General features: G+C 39.7%; 2 protein-coding genes across 2 annotated transcripts in view; one reads left to right on the forward strand and one right to left on the reverse strand.

The window, feature by feature from the left end:
* LOC148342160 (uncharacterized) overlaps positions 1–19,455 on the reverse strand; it is a 393,910-nt gene that overhangs the window by 338,177 nt on the left and 36,278 nt on the right. The window lies entirely within an intron of this gene.
* LOC148342177 (uncharacterized) lies at positions 1,895–14,551 on the forward strand. Its single transcript, XM_088285095.1, has 2 exons — positions 1,895–1,898; positions 13,167–14,551. The coding sequence occupies exons 1-2, from the start codon at positions 1,895–1,897 to the stop codon at positions 14,549–14,551; spliced, it is 1,389 nt and encodes a 462-aa protein (XP_088141221.1).

Raw genomic sequence — 19,455 nt, forward strand, 5'->3', positions numbered from 1 at the left:
CATATTGGACATCGAAGGACGCAGCCTAATTATTTGTACGTAGCTATCGAGCCTGTCCAAATTCACCACGGGTTATGCGGTCCATATAAGGCTACTTGAGGAGGAGCCTTCTTAGGCTTCGAGGACCCAGCCTGCGAACTGGCCTTCGGAGGTCGCAGCCTGTTAATTTGGACACGGCCATTATCACACGATGATGATGATGATGGGCAAGCCAAAGGTGAAAGGGCATGTCACACTGACTCATTCACTTCAAAGCTGTCGTTAAAACCGCACACAAGAACACACAGCGGAGATAAACCTTTTTGCTGCTTGTTTTGTGGTAAAAGCTTTTCTCTAAAATCAAATTTAACAAGCCACACAAGAACACACAGTGGTGAAAAACCTTTTTCTTGCTCAGTTTGTGGAAAATGCTTCTCCCAAAAGGGAAATTTAACAGAACACACAAGAACACACACTGGAGAAAAACCTTTTTCCTGCTCAGTTTGTGGCAAAAGCTTCTCTGGAAAGTCTAATTTAAGAAAACACACAACAACACATAGTGGAGAAAAACCTTTTTCCTGCTCGGTTTGTGGCAAAAGCTTCTATCAAAAGTTTGATTTAACAATCCACACAAGAATGCACAGTGGAGAAAAAACTTTTTCTTGCTCAGTTTGTGGCAAAAGCTTCTATCAAAAGTTTGATTTAACAAGGCACGCAAGAACACACAGTGGAGAGAAGCCTTTTTCATGCTCAGTTTGTGGCAAAGGATTCTCTGAAAAGGGAGGTTTAACACAACACACAAGAACACACAGTGGAGAAAAAGCTTTTTCCTGCTCAGTTTGTGGTAGACGCTTCTCTGTAAAGTCAAATTTAACTTGTCACACAAGAACACACACTGGAGAAAAACCTTTTTCCTGCTCAGTTTGTGGCAAGAGGTTCTCTCGAAAGTCGCTTTTACGAAGCCACACAAGAACACACACTGGAGACAAGCCATTCAGTTGCAGCGTTTGTGCTAAAAAATTCTCCACTAAACAGGGTGCTGAGAGTCACAATTGTGCTGGTGAGAATAGCAGCGATCCTTGAAGCTTAAAAAAAAATAAAACAAAAAACTGAAGGAACTGACTCTTTGTGGTAAGATGAAAATTTTGATTTTGAATAAAATATGATATATTGAATTTTGCAAAGCTTTTTTATTGACATTAAGCCAATGTGATCAGTGCCAGAAGAACCATCGTATCTGAGTGATGAGTTTTTTTTGTTTTTAAGATCAAGCATTATAAATCAAATTAATTGCCTTTGCTTGGAACAACATTTTTTAACATTATGCTTTTCAGTTGTCTTTTTAATCGTATTTAATGGAAAAGGTGTGAGAAGAAACGGTGCTTATGAAATCGGTGCCTTCCACAATCATCAATAAAATCACTTGTTCCACTTGCTCAACTGGCCTTCATTACGCTGTGAAAAGGTGAAAAACAGATGTAGAAGTTGAACCATAAAAAGAACCAGAAAGAAATGCAAATAGTCTCAGTTTCTCTTCAAGGTTTTGTCAGGAGTTGGCAACTTGATGGCGACTGGAGTCAGCGCTGGTTTTCTCGCTGTGTTTAGCTGGCTCGTATATGTATGGTCGATTGAACAAAACTCAAACTCTTCAAATATCCCCTCACATACATTTAATATTACGCTTTCTGAATAAATTTCTTTCTTTCTAGGTTGAGCTCTATAAAGCGTTTGGGGTTTATTGCTAAGCAGAATCTCACTTTGGAAAAAAACTATTGTTACGACCAGCTCTGCTAGGGAAGGAGGGAAGTAACATAAACCAAGCTGTTAAATGGTGTGGAAAGAGTTTACAATTTATTTTTAGTAAAGCAAGGAGGTAGGTTCTAAACAAAGGATCTTAATCAACCAGTATTAACAAATGAGTACAAATAACAAAAGCGAGTGTCTCAAGAATTCACAAAAGTCCAACCAAGAGACACAACGAGCGCAAGCGAGGCGAACTGAACTGTAAAGTTCCAGCCGCCCTGAGCAGCTGGACCGAGGTCCTTTTATTGGTCCCAGCTGCACAGATGGAGCTCGTTGATTGGGACGTCCACGAGCAGGAACGAAGTCCACCAACGGGGAACGAGCGGGAAATCAGGCCAGTGATGAGGCACAAGTCCATTGACTTTACAAACAAAAGGGTACAAGAGCTACTGGCATACACGAAGGGAGTGGCCTTGTAGGTGGGCCCTAGCCCAGGGCCGTAACAACTATCATTTTGTCAAATATATCAAATATTTTTGTTCATGCTATATTATGCTTTTTATACATTGGATTAGTTATATAATGAAATAGGGAAATCATAAAATTGGCAACCACATACAGACTTAATTCAATTAATAAGAAATATAGAAACATTTTCTAAATATTGAACTCATTGAGAAGAGTCCTAATCTCGAAATAAATATTGAAATATAAAAAATACTTTTGTATTAAATTAATTCAATAAGCTGACCCCGGATGAGTGGCAGAAAATGGCTGGATGGAGGGAATAATTTAAATTGCACACATATTCAAATGAACAAATAAGTTAAGAAATAATCAAGAGTGAAATAAAAAGGTTTAAATTAATATTGATATAATTTTACATTAAAATAATTGAATAAATATTGTATGATTACATAAACAAGCTTAAATATAAATTGTAATAAATAAAAAAAAAGTCGTGTATTTTTAAATGGCCGAATTTAGATATGGGAAGTAATTCTCTTTATGAAACTATGAAGGGACTGGAGCTCACAGAAGTGACCAGTCTTGGTTCTGAAGTTCCGATGTAACCAGATACTGCCCTGAGAGAAAATAGGCCTGAGCATTGTTTATGGTGGGGGCAATTCTCTCGCCAGGTCGGTGACCTTCCAGGGTATGAGAGTAATTTAAGTTGGTCACTAGTAGACTGGTCCTATCAACGGGGAGACGCATCTGCTCTCCCTCTGGGGGACTTTTGGAGGGAAATCCCGAAGACTAGCGGGATGGGAATGCATATGCAACAAGGGAAAATGAGATATTCATGTCCTATTTGGGCATTCCCTATAAGAAGGGAATGTCTGAGAGGGGGCTTGCACGTTTTTGGGGAGACTTCTTTTGACATCAGCATGTGACGAGAATAAAATCTTTTTCGAATCAGTTCTTTTCCATCACCAATCCAGCCTTGCTCGGCTGCCTCTCCGGAAGGCAGCAAGGACGCACACTTCAAAGACAAAATATACGACATATTGAAAGAAAAACAATACTCAAATATTGAAATAAGTATAGAATTGAATGAATAAACAACAAAGAAATAAATACCTCCTGGAAAATATCATTATTTATCAACATTTTTCTTTCTTACACATTCATAAGCAATCATAATTTTTTTACTTTTACTTTTTAAGTTACTTCAGTGCATGTCGTACCTGTGCCTTCAGTGAAGTCCTACTTTGTCCAACTTGAATGAATCCCCATCAAAATACCATCATTTATGACTCAACGGCTGGACAAATAATACAGTGGAACCTCGGTTCTCGAACGACTCTGAGGTCGAACAAATGGGAGTTCGAACAAAAAAAAAGAGAAATTCTTGCTTCGCAGTTCGAACAAACATCGGAGTTCGAACGCCGGTATGACGCGTGAGTGCGTACGCGAGGGTGGGATGCTGAGCGGCCAATTGCCCAATTGTTGTCGCGTGCGGACGTGCTACGTGCTGCCAAGTGTTTTAGCCCCTAATCATGCCTCCAAAGAAGGTCAGGGCAAGCAACAAAGCTGCTACTAGCGAAAAAAGAAAAGTAGTGCTTACAACTATTGCATTTAATTCGGTTCTGGAACGGATTATGGTCGAGAACCGAGGTTCCACTGTATCCAGAAACAGACTTACGCACCACTAAGTGAGTGTTGGGCGATATAGCTTCTCTTGAAAGGTCCGACTTGAAAATGTCCTTGCAAGTGGATCTGAAATTAAATCCACACTTTTCCCTCCTTCGGCCATTGTGGTTTAAAAAAAAAAGCAAGAATATATTTTAGATTTTCGAACGGCCGCCAATTACAACTTTCGAGTGTGTTGATTCGGCATAGCGCCGCCCCCTCACGAGTGAGTATCCAATCACAAAACACGTTCATCACCCTCAGCAAAAGGCCAGCGAAAAGGTTCACTGTAACCAACTCGTGATCTGATTGGCTGTCGCAACCGTCTAACAAGGCCGTGAAATTGAAAACCGACAACAATCAGCCAATAAAAACAAAGGGATGTTGTAGGCTAAAAGTGACAGCAAAGGGAAGGCAACACAAGTTAACGTTCAAAATTGTGCCAAGTGGACTGGAGTCAACCCTTGGAGACAAGACATCTGAAGAGCTTGGACTGGAAAAAGGAATTTACCAAATCAACAGCAAGGATGTCAATAAGAACAACAAAGTGTTGCCGAGTGAAGGTAGTAAGAGGAAAGTGAACAAATACTTTTCTGTCTTCAAAGGACAAGGGACGCTACCTTACACTTACAAAATACAGCTCAAGGAAGATGCTGAACCTGTAGTCCATGCCCCCAGAAGAGTTCCAGCCCCTCTCAAAGAGAGATTAAAAAAGGAACTGAACAGAATGACACCAATAAGAGTCATAGAGAAAGTGGAAGAACCCAGCGACTGGGTAAATTCCATCACGTGTGTTAAAAAGAGGAACTCCCCAGAGTTACGTGTTTGCCTCGACCCTAAAGATCTGAATGAAAACATTAAAAGAGAACATTATCAGATTCCCAAGCGTGAAGAAATCCTGAGTGACATGGCAGGTGCTAAGTTCTTTAGCAAATTAGATGCATCGCATAGATTTTGGCAGCTGAAGCTGGACACCGAAAGCAGCAGGTACACCACCTTCAACACACCATTTGGGCGTTTCTGTTTTCTGAGACTGCCATTTGGCATACAGTCTGCGCCTGAGATCTTTCACAGAGCTATGGAGTCAATCATAGAAGGTCTGGAAGGAACCCGTGTGTACATTGATGATTTGGTTGTTTGGGGAAACATGGAACAAGAACACAATGAGAGACTTGAGGAACTGCTACAAAGAGTTAAAATGAATGGACTTAAACTAAAACGAGAGAAATCTCTAATCTCGTTGCACACTTGAGTACAATGTCAATAAAGGGATTTCTGATTTCTGAAATGTCTGTTTGGAGTTACAGAATTGACACAGCAGATGGAGTAGTGCCAGACAGAACCAAAGTGCAAGCAATCCTGGACATGCCAGCTCCAACTGAGAAAAAAGGACTTCTGCGAGCAATGGGGATGATAAACCTCCGGGGCAAGTTCATTCCAAACCTCTCTTCAAGTCAAAGTCCCTAAGTTTGCTGCTGCATCACAACATAGTCTTTGAGTGGACAACAAAACATGACAAAGAATGGCAAGATCTAAAGAGAACTGTGACAGCTGAGCCAGTCCTTGCCTACTTTGATCCATCAAAACCAACCAAAATTTCCACGGATGCGTCGACAGACGTGCTAGGTGCCGTACTGCTGCAAAAGGCGAGAGACACATGGCAACCTGTAGCCTATGCATCCAGGTCAATGTCAGAGACTGAAAAACGCTCTGCTCAGATCGAAAAGGAGTCACTGGGTCTCGTGTTTGGATTTGGCAAATTTCACACGTATGTTTATGGACTGCCCACGTTCATAGCAGAGACTGATCATAAGCCACTGATTTCAATTAGAAAGAAAAATCTCAATGACATGACGCCCAGAATTCAACGCATGATGATGACATTGCAGCGCTATGATTTTGAGCTAATATACACGCCTGGAAAATACATAGTGCTTGCTCATGCGTTATCCCGAGCGCCGCACCCTATCAGTGACATCAAGGACTGCGTTACGGCGGAGGAGGCTGAGGCTCACATCATCACTTCAAGCCCTTTATACCGACAGGCAAATGGCCAGGCTGAGAAGGGAGTGCAAATCATCAAGAGACTGCTAAGGAAGGCCAAGGATGATGCATCTGATCCTTACCTTGCCCTATTGAGTTACAGAGCTGCACCTCTGGAGTGGGGAGCTTCTTCGCCTGCTGACCTACTCATGTGCCGTAAGCTTCGCACCACAAATACCACAAGGACATGACCACAACATTTGGATTGAAAATAAGAGAATGCTCAAACTCAAACAGAAAATTGCATATGACAGAGCTACAAAACATCTGGAACCTCTTTCTGAGAAAGACACTGCAAGGATCGAGGGACCTAATTGTTGGGACAGAAAAGTGACTGTCCTTATCGAAGCCGGACCGAGATCTTACATTGTGGAAACAAAGGATGGACAAAGAGTGAGGGGGAACTGGAGGAGTCTTCTGAAGGTTCCCGGGAACTGTAAGAAATCTTCTGATGCGGCTGAGGCTGCAAAGCAGGTGGATACATCGAAGGAGCACAGACCTCAACCACCAGCAATTTCTGGGATTACTGAACCTCTTCGAAGATCAACAAGAGTTAGACGACAACCGGACAGGCTGATTGAAAATGTTTAATGTTGTGTGATTGTTGCTAAAATTGTTGTAGAGCTGCTTGTTGTCATAAAAAATGGATAGATATTGTTAAGAAGTGAAAATAATTGATAACAAAACAAAATTATTATAATATTAATAAAAAATAATAATAATGAAAAAAAAGCAAAGGGAGATGTAATGATAGCAGTTATATCATTGGCCACTAGTTGGCAGTATTGCCCGATGTGTGTTTTGGTTACCAGACGAACAAGTGTGTCTGCACATAGACGAGAATGCAAGTCAGTAAATAAAGAGACACAAGCTTGCAGCATCACGTTGCCTGCGTGACTTCTTAAGATAGAAGACGGAACATTACAGTAACCATTAAAAAAAACGTATAGTAACCATAAAATTATTTTTAAAAAAAACGTATCGTAAACATACTAAAGCTGTTGCTTTATGTTATTTACAAAGAATTTTTGTTTAAAATCCCCCTGGCTCTTCTTTTTGTCTTTTCTATATTATGTACGTATTAGTAGCTGACCTTCCCACAACTCCCTGGCAGAAGGTAGGCACTGATTTTTTTCATATAAGAGAACATTATCAGATTCCCAAGCGTGAAGAAATCTTGAGTGACATGGCAGGTGCTAAGTACTTCAAATTAGATGTATCGCATGGATTTTGGGATTAATAACTGTGTTTGGTTTGCTTTTGTGAATAAAGATTTTACAAAAAACGTATGAGTAAATATTTGTCATCATCAATATTTGCACAACAGAGTACTGAGTTTCGAGATCCTCACAATAATAATTCTCAAAATTATATTTCTTAGCAATTTAGCTTAGTTAAGGGATATTTTATTGACAATCTAATATCAATCTACAAAGACAGAAAAAAATGGTGGTGGGGGGGGCGCGAATCTTTTTTCTTCTTGGTAGGGGCGGGCGTGAAATAATTGAGAAGCACTGCTAGTATATGCAGACATTATATTCATACAATCTTGCAGCCCGAGTGAACCACAGCATTGTTGCAAGTTCGGTAGGAGAAACGTAAACGTCCCACTGCTCTTGAAGCAGCGGCTTCTCCGGGCATAGGGGGAAGTGACGTCGGAGCTGACTCGCTTTTGTGGCGTTATTTTAATTATTTTGTTACATTTTTTTTATCAACCGAATTAAAATATTACATAGAATATATATTAAAAGAGAACAGCCAGGTGTAAAAAAAACCACTGAGGCAAAGAAATATATTTGGAAAATACGCGCTTAAAGCATGACGTCATAAGCAAGCGCGCAGCTTCCGAAGGACCTCGACCACATCCACCGACCCGTCCACACCGGAACAAAAACACCCACCGCTAAATTCTTCTGATTTAGTGTGGAACTGACTGTAATTTTCTCAAAGGATGTCCAGTGCTACTCTAAAGGACTACGACATAATTCATTAAGTCTTTATGTCCCGAAAACCTCATCTTCGCGCGTTGATGCTTTTCGGCGTAGTTAGCTTAGCTTGTTAGCTAGCTAGCCGCTAACAAAAAGAGGCACATGACTCATCGCCAAGCAGCGATCAAGTTCGGATTTTGGGGAATTATCATTTGAATATGTGTGAAAGAACGACACCCAAGTACAAAGAGGAACTTTGTGGAATAAAAGAAGAGAACGAGCAACATCTTCAACTGCTGGACGAAGTTTGCAACCAGCCTCGTGTTGTGCCACTCAAAGCAGGTTTGTACACGTTTTACTCTCATTTGCTTTGTAAAGAACGACTTTCTATCGTTAAAAATATGCATCATTTTACATTTTCTGGTATTTATATCTTGTTCAAGCAATTCCTTCCGGAAGTAATTCTGCCTGACTCTCAATAATATGCACACTGCGGCGAAAACATCAATGGCGGTTGATCAATTTTAGTGGATAAAACACAAAATATTAAGTTTAAAAAAAAAATCAAGCACGTAATGGTCTTCTTTATTTATTAACTTTGTACTGGCTTCGTCGGGTGAGAGTCAATGAACCTCCGGTGGATCTGCACTGTTTTGTGCACATGTGCGTAGTTTCACAACCATCCAAACATTTAAAATACATTTAATGCATCCATCCAGGGTTGCACGGATCTCATCAGTGAACAAGCGCATGCTGCAAGGAATGCATCTCCATCTTTGGCTTACTATGGGCTTAAAAAGGGAGTACGCCACAACCCCCTTTTCTACCAACAAGCCCAGGAACATTTAGTTCCTGGTCATAAAGTTCCTGTGGCCCAGGTGGTTTGCATCTCCCCCGCAACTCATAGTTCCTGGTAATTTATGCAAATGACAATGTTGTGTTACTTTGTTACTCATTACTGACACTCTATGGCTGTTAAGCATCGTTGCAGTTCCAAAATAATTCAGTGAACTCTTCAAATATTATGGTGGATCTTAGTCGAATTTGAATACATATTGGATAACTTTAAAATATACAGTCATTATTCAAATATGTCAACATGAAAGTCAGAGTGAAAGTGTTGTTGCTTAATGCTTATGTGTAGGGATTTTGACTCTTCAAACATAATGTTGTTTTAAATTTTATTTAAAAACAGAAATTTTATAAAAAATAAAAAGGGTAATGTCGGAACGTACTCGCAGGCTAAATGTCATTTTGGGCAAAAAAACAAAAAACAAACGTAAATCATGCAATAAATAGCGACTCTGATGCCAGGGCCCCTTTAATTCTTTTAGGGATCCAGATTATAATGGAAGCAAAAATACCCACGATGAAGCTTTCTCTAAATGCAAAAAGAAATACTTGTAAACATATTTCACTTGAACGATTCCTATTTTATCAATGACATTATGTTGCGATGGCCCCCATTAATAAGTTAGGGTCCCACAACAGGTGTTCCATCAGACGCACACAATAGCCTGTGTGTGCTAACTTCAGCTCGCTTCCAGAAACGTCTGTGACTAATTCAGGAATTAAATCGGGCATCAGCCGCAACGTGCTTCCTTTTTAAATGCTCGTTTATCACTGTTGTGCTGCTAAAAGGAGGTTTACATCGTAGGACGTAATTTTGTGAAATGCCCCCATGGTCCGGTCCAAATCGGGGTCGCACACATTGCTCTGTATGCGGCAGGCACAAGTCAAGGTAACACGGTAGAAACAATATAAGACAAAGTCACCGCCTGAGCTTTGACTTGACCAAACCAAATTTGTCTTTTTGTGTCCTGCAGACGTCAGACAAAATGATCTCTGTTCTGTGAAAGAGGAGCCAGACTTGACTCACATCAAAAAGGAGGAGGAGGAGGAGGAGATCAACAAGTCACCAGTGAACGTTGTCCCTATAAAGACTGAAGATGAAAACAAGGATGAGAGTGAGAACAACAGAGGGGCGGAGCCTCCAAGCAGCAGCTCAAGTCATCACGTGACAACAGAAGGTGATGAAGACCACTGGGGGCCATCACAAGCACAAAATGAGGACACATTATCAGGCGCTCGTGACGATGATGATGATAATGAGCAAACTAAAGGTGAGAGGGCATGTCACACTGACTCATTATCTTCAAAGTTGTCTTTAAAACTGCACAAAAAAACACACAGTGGAGAAAAAACATTTTCCTGCTCAGTTTGTGGCAAGAGTTTCTCTCAAAAGTCAAGTTTAAAAACGCACACAAGAACACACACTGGAGAAAAACCTTTTTCTTGCTCAGTTTGTGGCAAGAGTTTCTCTCAAAAGTCGCATTTAACAAACCACACAAGAACACACAGTGGAGAAAAACCTTTTTCCTGCTTGGTTTGTGGAAGATACTTCTCTAGAAAGGCTAATTTACAAATTCACACAAAAACACACTGTGTTGAAAAACCTTTTTCATGCTCAGTTTGTGGCAAAAGCTTCTCTGATATGTCATGTTTGACAAGCCACACAAGAAAGCACACTGGAGAAAAACCTTTTTCCTGCTCAGTTTGTGGTAAAAGCTTCTCTGGAAAGTCACATTTACGAATCCACACAAGAAAACACACTGGAGAAAACCCTTTTTCTTGCTCAGTTTGTGGAAAGAGTTCTCTCAAAACTCAACGTTAACAAGCCACACAAGAACACACAATGGAGAAAAACCTTTTTCCTGTTCAGTTTGTGGTAAAAGCTTCTCCCAAAATTCTCATTTAACAAGGCACGCAAGAACACACAGTGGAGAAAAACCTTTTTTCCTGCTCGGTTTGCGGTAAATCTTTCTCTGTAAAGTCAAATTTACGAATCCACACAAGAACGCACAGTGGAGACAAGACATTCAGTTGCAGCGTTTGTGCTAAGAAATTTGCCACTAAACAGAGTGCTGAGAAACACGATTGTGCTGGTGAGAATTGCAGCGATCTGAAGCTTAAAAAAAGGACAAAAAAACTGAAGGAACCGACTCTTTGTGGTAAGATGTGATTTTGAATAAAATATAATAAACGGTATAAGAAACGGTGCTTATGAAATCGGTGCCTTCCACCATCATCAATAAAATCACTTGTTCCACTTGCTCAACTGGCCTTCATTACGCTGTGAAAAGGTGAAAAACTGAACGAGAAGTTGAACTTTAAATAGAACAAGAAAGATAAATGCAAGTAGTCTAAGTTTCTCTCAAAGATTTTGGAATGTCAAGAGTGTAGCTACACCGGTCCAGCGAAAAGGCCACGATTCAGACTGATGTCCAGATTTTCTTTTTTTATTTCTCTTCCTTTAGGAAATCACGTGACACAGTGAAAACTACAAATACATACACGCCGAATGAGTCCTTGAGGCCAATGCAAACAATGTACATTAATAAACAAAGTAAAAATGAAGAAAGGCACAAATATCGTGTGCGCCTCCTGAACACAGTGTATTTATCGCTCTGCTGTTGCACGGTCCGTTCCTGCTTTCGTTAATCTTCCCGCTTCTTTTTTTTCGTCACCACGGAGGAGAGGATCCGCATTACGGAGTTCGTTGCTGCGCGTCTGAATTGCAAAAGTGAATCACCGTAATTTAATGAATACTGAAACGAATAATTAAATATTTAAGTACCTAAATAAATACCGAAATATTTTTTAACACTCTAACATTTACATAATAAAACAGCGACATATTTCAATTTAAAATTCACAACCACATACTGAGTTAATTAAATTCATAATAAATATAGAAACATTTAATAAATATTGAACGAATTTTGAAAGATAAAAAATAATGAATGAAATTTTAAGTATTAATTATTGCAATAAATAAATAAAATAATTGCACTCATATTTAAATGAACAAATATGTTGACAAATATTCAAGATTTAAATAAAAATAATTTAAAAATATTTAAACAATTTTTATGTATTAAATAAATTGAATAAATATTGTAGTATTACATAAGCAAGCTTAAATAATTCCATGAAAATCGAATTAAATACTGATAGAGGTAAAGAATAGTAAAAGAAAAAAATACTTAAATAGTGACGTGCAAATAAATGAAAAACAACAGACAAATCCCGAATGAAAAATACAATTTATCAACATTTGACAAACGACAATGTGAAATGTTGAGCTGAGAGATTTATTTCTTGCATATTCATATTCTTAAAGAACCTTAATTATTTTTTTCTTTTACTTTTTTAGTTACTTAAGAGCTCAATCCACGTGAAATATCCCCTTGGGAGATAAAAAAATATCTCATGCAAAAAATAAAGAGCGACTAATTGTTTTTGAGGACAATCAAGGCACCATAGCACTGGCGAAAAAGCCTGTAAAAAGGCAAAGGTGCAAATATGTTGACATTAAGAAACACTTTATCACGTCAGCTCCAGCACCCTCCCGCGACCCAGTACAGGATAAGCGGTGTGGATAATGACATGGCATGACATTTGGAATACTGTCCAACCGACAACATGGTGGCAACAACAAAACCAGAAACAAAAGTTAAGTTTAATTCATCTGTCAAGTTTATGTTTGGGAACTAAAATGTTTGTTCATTTGCATACGGTTTAAATCTTAAGTTTTTCCGATGTTTAGAAGAATATGACAATGATTTGCATCGCAAATGGTGACATCTGTCGGTGAGTTGATGACAGTGCCCCACACGGCCAGCAGCCAATCATATCACAGCGGGGTGTGTCCTGTTCTTCCGCTTTCGTGCCGAACAGACTGCCATTTTCAAGCAGGGGATCCATAGTCCATATAATAGGCGAGTCGCATTCCAAGGCGCATCATTTGTTTTGGGGAAGATTTAAGACTTTAAAGTGCGCCTGATGGTCGCGAAAATACGATAACCACGATGAAACTATCTCTAAATGCAAAAAGAAATACTTGTAAACATATTTCGCTTGAAGGATTCCTATTTTATCAATGACATGATGTTGCGATGGCCCCCAGTGGCCCCCATCAATATGTTCGGGTCCCACAACAGGTGTTCCATCAGACGCACACAATAGCTTGTGTGTGCTAACTTCGCTTAGCTTCCAGAAACGTCTGTGACTATGTCAGGAATGTAATCGGCATTAGCCGCAACGTGCTTCCTTTTTAATTGCTCGTTTATCACTGTTGTTGTGCTGCTAAAGGGAGGTTTACATGGTTGGACGTAATTTTGTGAAATGCCCCCATGGTCGGGTCCAAGTTGGGGTTGCACACATTGCTCCGTATGCGGCAGGCACAAGTCAAGGTAGCACGGTAGAAACAATATAAGACAAAGTCGCCGCATGAGCTTTGACTTGACCAAACCAAATTTGTCTTTTTGTGTCCTGCAGACGTCTGTGAAAACGATCTCCGTTCTGTGAAAGAGGAGCCAGACTTGACTCACATCAAAAAGGAGGAGGAGGAGATTAACAAGTCACCAGTGAACCTTGTCCCTATAAAGACTGAAGATGCAAACAAGGATGAGAGTGAGAACAACAGAGGGGCGGAGCCTCCAAGCAGCAGCTCAAGTCATCACGTGACAACAGAAGATGACGAAGACCACTGGGGGCCATCACAAGTACATAATGAGGACACATTATCACGCTCTCCTGATGATGATGATGATGGGCAAGCCAAAGGTGAAAGGGCATGTCACACTGACTCATTAACTTCAAAGTTGTCTTTAAAACCGCACACAAAAACACACAGTGGAGAAAAAACATTTTCTTGCTCGGTTTGTGGCAAAAGCTTCCTGCATAAGTCAACGTTCACAATTCACACAAGAACACACAGTGGAGAGGAGCCTTTTTCATGCTCAGTTTGTGGCAAGCGTTTCTCTCAAAAGTCGCATTTAACCAACCACACAAGAACACACAGTGGAGAAAAACCTTTTTCCTGCTCAATTTGTGGAAAATGCTTCTCTCATAAGCAGAGTTTAACAGAACACACAAGAACACACAGTGGAGAAAAACCTTTTTCCTGCTCAATTTGTGGAAAATGCTTCTCTCATAAGCAGAGTTTAACAGAACACACAAGAACACACAGTGGAGAAAAACCTTTTTCCTGCTCAGTTTGTGGCAAGAGTTTCTCTCAAAAGTCAAATTTAACAATCCACACAAGAACACACAGTGGAGAAAAACCTTTTTCCTGCTCAGTTTGTGGAAAGAGTTTCTCTCAAAAGTCAAATTTAACAATCCACACAAGAACACACAGTGGAGAAAAACCTTTTTCCTGCTCAGTTTGTGGAAAGAGTTTCTATCATAACTCGCAATTACGACGCCACACAAGAACACACACTGGAGAAAAACCCTTTTCCTGCTCAGTTTGTGGAAGATACTTCTCAACAAAGTCAAATTTACAAATCCACACAAGAACACACAGTGGTGAAAAACCTTTTTCCTGCTCAGTTTGTGGCAAGAGTTTCTTTCATAAGGCAAGTTTCACAAAACACACAACAGCACACAGTGGTGAAAAACCTTTTTCCTGCTCAGTTTGTGGCAAGCGTTTCTCTCAAAAGTCGCATTTGACAATCCACACAAGAACACACAGTGGAGAAAAACCTTTTTCCTGCTCAGTTTGTGGAAAGAGTTTCTATCATAACTTGCAATTACGACGCCACACAAGAACACACAATGGAGAAAAGCCATTCAGTTGCAGCGTTTGTGCTAAAAAATTCTCCACTAAACAGAATGCAGAGAGTCACAATTGTGCTGGTGAGAAAAGCAGCGATCCTTGAAGCTTAAAAAAAGAAAACAAAAACTGAAGGAACTGACTCTTTGTGGTAAGATGTAAATTTTGATTTTGAATAAAATATGGTATATTGAATTTTACAAAGCTTTTTTATTGACATTAAGCCAATGTGATCCGTGCCAGAAGAAGCAATGTGTCTGAGTGATGATGATTTGTTTTGGTGTTTACATCAAACATGTAAAGAAAATAAATTGCCTTTGCCTGGAATAACATTTGTTAACATTATGCTTTTCAGTTGTCTTTTTTATCGTATTTAATGGAAAAGGTGTGAGAAGAAACAGTGCTTATGAAATCGTTGCCTTCCACAATCATCAATAAAATCACTTGTCCAACTTGCTCAACTGGCCTTCATTATGCCGTGAAAAGGTGAAAAACAGAACTAGAAGTTGAACGATAAAAAGAACCAGACCGAGAAACGCAAATCGTCTCAGTTTCTCTCAAAGGTTTTGGTATGTCAGGAGTTGGCAACTTGATGGCGACTGGAGTCAGCGCTGGTTTTCTCGCTGTGTTTGGCTGGTTCGTATATGTATGGTCCATTGAACAAAACTCAAACTCTTCAAATATCCCCTCACATACATTTAATATTACGCTTTCTGAATAAATTTCTGACTTGCTAAATACACTTTCTAGGTTGAGCTCTATCAAGGGTTTGGCGTTTGTTGCTAAGCAAAATCTCACTTTGGAAAAACTATAATTTTGTCAAATATACCAAATATTTTTTTTCTTTTTTCATGCTGTATTATATTTTTTATACATTGCATTATTTATATATTGAAATAGGAAAATATTAAAATTTAAAATTGGAAACCACATACAGACTTAATTCAATTAATAATAAATATAGAAACATTTTATAAATATTGAACTCATTTAGAAGAGTCCTGATCTTGAAATAAATATTGAATGATAAAAAATACTTAAAAAATTAATTCAATAACCCGACCCCGGATTAGCGGCAGAAAATGGCTGGATGGATGTAATAATTTAAATTGCATCCAAATGCAAAAGAACAAATATGTTAAGAAATATTCAAGTGTGAAATAAAAAGGTTTAAATTGTTGAGAATTTTACATACGAAAATAATTGAATAAATATTGTATTATTACATAAGCAAGCTTAAATATAAATTGAAATATCCTCCTGACGACCAGTAGTTCAAATTTGTCCTCTGTAGAGGACATTTTTAAACCTAAATATCTCCCACCCAGTGCATCCAATTGCATTAACTCTTTTTGTGCTCTATAGAGGACATTCAGAGCTTTCCAATGATACCAGATTTGTAGGGGTGGGTGGTTTGTTACCTTGACATCACCGTAGATGAAAATGGCTTCCCTCAGTGCAAGCACTTTTTATGGGAAGAGGAAAAGTAAGTGTTTAATACTTTTTATCAAAGACATTTTGCCTTGAAATGCTGTTGGCATTTTATTTATAAGACTCTTATGAACATGTTAAAGTGTTGTTTGAGTTATTTTAAGTCTATTTGAGCCTAGTATTTAAGTGTTTAAAACATGTCCTTTGTAGTGGACGTTTGAAGTTATTTCATCCATTTTGCTCTTTTTTTCCAAATGACAAGAAAGGGTCATTCCCAGAAGCAGAGGAAATTTTACTGCAGATTTTTGGGAAATTCTATTGACATGGGCTGTCTAGGATAGCCAAACATTCAAATGTATTGCGCTTCAAGTACGAGAGTGAAAATTGTGGCGGAAACCATGACCAGAAATCGGTTTTACAAATCGAGAAACTCCATCAAGCTCGTCAACGACTTTGATGTTTTAGATGAAGAAAAAACAAGTGATCTCTTGTGGAGAATCAGGTCCCTCTTGAGCAAAGTAAGGCAAGGATGTCTGAGTCTGCCAAGAACAGGAAAATTGCGCATTTACGAGCAAATAGTTCCTTTGACTGGTCGATAACCAGTGCACCAGTATGTACCGGGCAAACCAAACCCAACTGGACCGAAGGCATTTGTCTTGGCGGCTGCACCAACTGGTCTAGTTTTGGATTTTGTGGTCTACCAAGGCAAGACAACTTTCACAGCTACAGGAGAATCGGGCTTCAGGGAACAAACTGTTCTTCAATTGACAGAGTCTGATCCCTAAGGTACACACCTGTTCTTTGACTGGTACTTTCCGACAATCAGCCTCCTTGACACCCTGATGACAAAAGGACTGACAGCAACTGGAACCCTCATGAATAACAGGGTTCCAAACAACTGCAAGATCATAGGTGAAAAGCTCTTCAAATGGAAAGAAAGAGGGTCATCAGAGATGGTGGTGAGACGACGCACACCTGAACTTGCTGTCATAAAATGGTTGGAAAACTAGACAAGTGACAGTGCGTGCAGTTTTCCACTTTTTTGACCTGGCAATCACCAACTCATGGCTTCAGTATAAGCGTGACTGCCAGTGTCTGGGGAAGAAACCCCAGAAGATCCTTGATGATCCTCAATTTGCTCCTTGGTGCAGAGTTGATTGCTCGAGCCCAAGTAGGACGTGCAGGACGTGCAGCAAGTGATAGCGAAGATGACTTCACTTCCCCACGTCAAAAATGGAAACCACAGTCAAATGCAGCTCTGAGACACTATGATGAAGTCACTGATGGTGTAGTGGTACACTCGCCTGAGTTGTGTGCAGGCAACGTGGGTTTAGTTCCCACTCAGTGAGGGTGTCCATGTCTGCCCTGTGACTGGCTGGCGACCAGTTCAGGGTGTAGTGCGCCTTTCGCCCGTGGTCAGCTGGGATAGGCTCCAGCACCCTCCCGCGACCCTGTACAGGATAAGCGGTGTGGATAATGACATGACATGATGAGACTTTGATGCTGTGCATCTTCCAGAAATGGTGGATGAAACACATGCATCAGGGTGTCGCCAATCTGGCTGCAACAGTGAAACATTTATGTGCTCCAAGTGCAAAATTTTCCTTTGTATTTCCAAGAAAGGGAATTGCTATTTGAAGTATCATATCAAATAAGCATAATAGAAGCAAAAGTGAAATAAAAGAAAAGAGATGATGGACTGTAATATTTATGTTGAACACTTTGTCAAATAGACTTTTTGACGTTTTTGTTGGACTAACTGTTTCACAATGAAGTTCCGTTTTCCCCTGTATTGAGTTCCGATGTCCACTGTAGAAGACACATCATAGCTTCAAAACAAAAATAAAAATTTCAAAAATTTCTTTTGCAATATTCTAATTACTTCACATAGATTGGGGAATTTCAAAATAAATGTGATTGGAGAACATTTTTTTCCCTGGTAGTCAGGAGGATAAATGAAAAAAAAAGTCGTGTATTTTTAAATGGCCTAATATAGATATGGGAAGTAATTCTCTTTATGAAACTATGAAGGGACTGGAGCTCACAGAAGTGACCAGTCTTGGTTCTGAAGTTCCGATGTAACCAGATACTGCCCTGAGAGAAAATAGGCCTGAGCATTGTTTATGGTGGGGGCAATTCTCTCGCCAGGTCAGTGACCTTCCAGGGTACGGAAGTAATTTCAGGTGCCTTCAGTGAAGTCCTACTTTGTTCTACTTGAATAAATCCCCATCAAAATACCATTATTTATGACACCACGGCTGGACAAATAATATCCAGAAACACACTTACACACCACTGAGTGAGTGTTGGACGATATAGCTTCTCTTGAAAGGTCCGACTTGAAAATGTCCTTGCAAGTGTATCTGCAATTAAATCCATGCTTTTGCCTCCTTTGGCCATTGTGGTTTAAAAAAAGCAAGAATATATTTTAGATTTTCCAACGTCCGCCAATTACGACTTTTCGGTGTGTTGATTCGGCATTGCGCTGCCCCCTCACGAGTGAGTATCCAATCACAAAACGCATTCATCACCCTCAGCATAAGGCCAGCGAGAAGGCTCACTGTAACCAACTCGTGATCTGATTGGCTATCGCAACCGTCTAACAAATATGAAAGCTCATTGACTTTGACAGAAGAGATCCTTGCACAATTGCATCTTAAGGCCTCGGAATGCATAATGCCCACTCCTGCTATTGTGAAACCTGCCTGGCAACACGAGCGAGCGGAATTCTGATTGGTACAACGCTCAGCTATAATATGACATCAATGCAACGATGATGATCATTTTTTTTTCTATTGGTTATGTTTGGCCAGCTGAGAAGGCCTTGAAGGCCCACCACTGAGTTACTTGATAGCCAAAATTAAACTTTACTTTCATCAATAGAGTTAAAGTTATGCTTTATTGTAGGCGTTATGTAATTAATAGTAAAGGATTGTATTACGATTGCTGCCATTATTTTAAACACTTATGGGACAGAAGGTCAATTATTTAATTTAGCAGGTTCACATTTATTGAATATGTTCAACATTGATTAAACAAAAAGCTTTCATCAAATGAAAGTAGAAGTACAGTGCATCGATAAGATTGACTGGGATTGTAGTCATGGTGTTTACTGATGCATTCATATGCTAAATTTATATGACTTCGTTTAAATGTAAGACCTCAAACTTGCACACACAGTATTTTCATGACCCACACTCTCATTCGGAACAAACAGATTCAGTCTTCTCAGGTCAAACTGATGACAAACCAGATAGCACTTCATGGACAAATACGACAAAACACATTTTCCACATAGGCCATAGAAGATAGAAACATATCAAGTTGGGCAGGGGAGGACGTCACAGGGACGCGATCAGGAACACCCAAAAACGTATAACAATTTGATCTGTGAAAACATAGACCACACAATCTGTACACTGATGAGATTACAGGGGAATGTGAGCAGGAGAGACGGAGAGACTGCCGCCTGCCTGAGAAGGTCAGCCTTGGACGTGGAACGTGGAAGTGGGAGGGAGCAAGGACGACCGATTCAACCTACATTACCCTTGACATAGAAAACCTATAAAATGTGAGGCT

The sequence above is a fragment of the Idiotropiscis lumnitzeri genome, chromosome 2 (genome assembly GCF_059441095.1).
Source record: "Idiotropiscis lumnitzeri isolate Australia: NSW breed Sydney's pygmy pipehorse chromosome 2, RoL_Ilum_1.0, whole genome shotgun sequence".
NCBI classification, from domain to species: Eukaryota; Metazoa; Chordata; class Actinopteri; order Syngnathiformes; family Syngnathidae; genus Idiotropiscis; species Idiotropiscis lumnitzeri.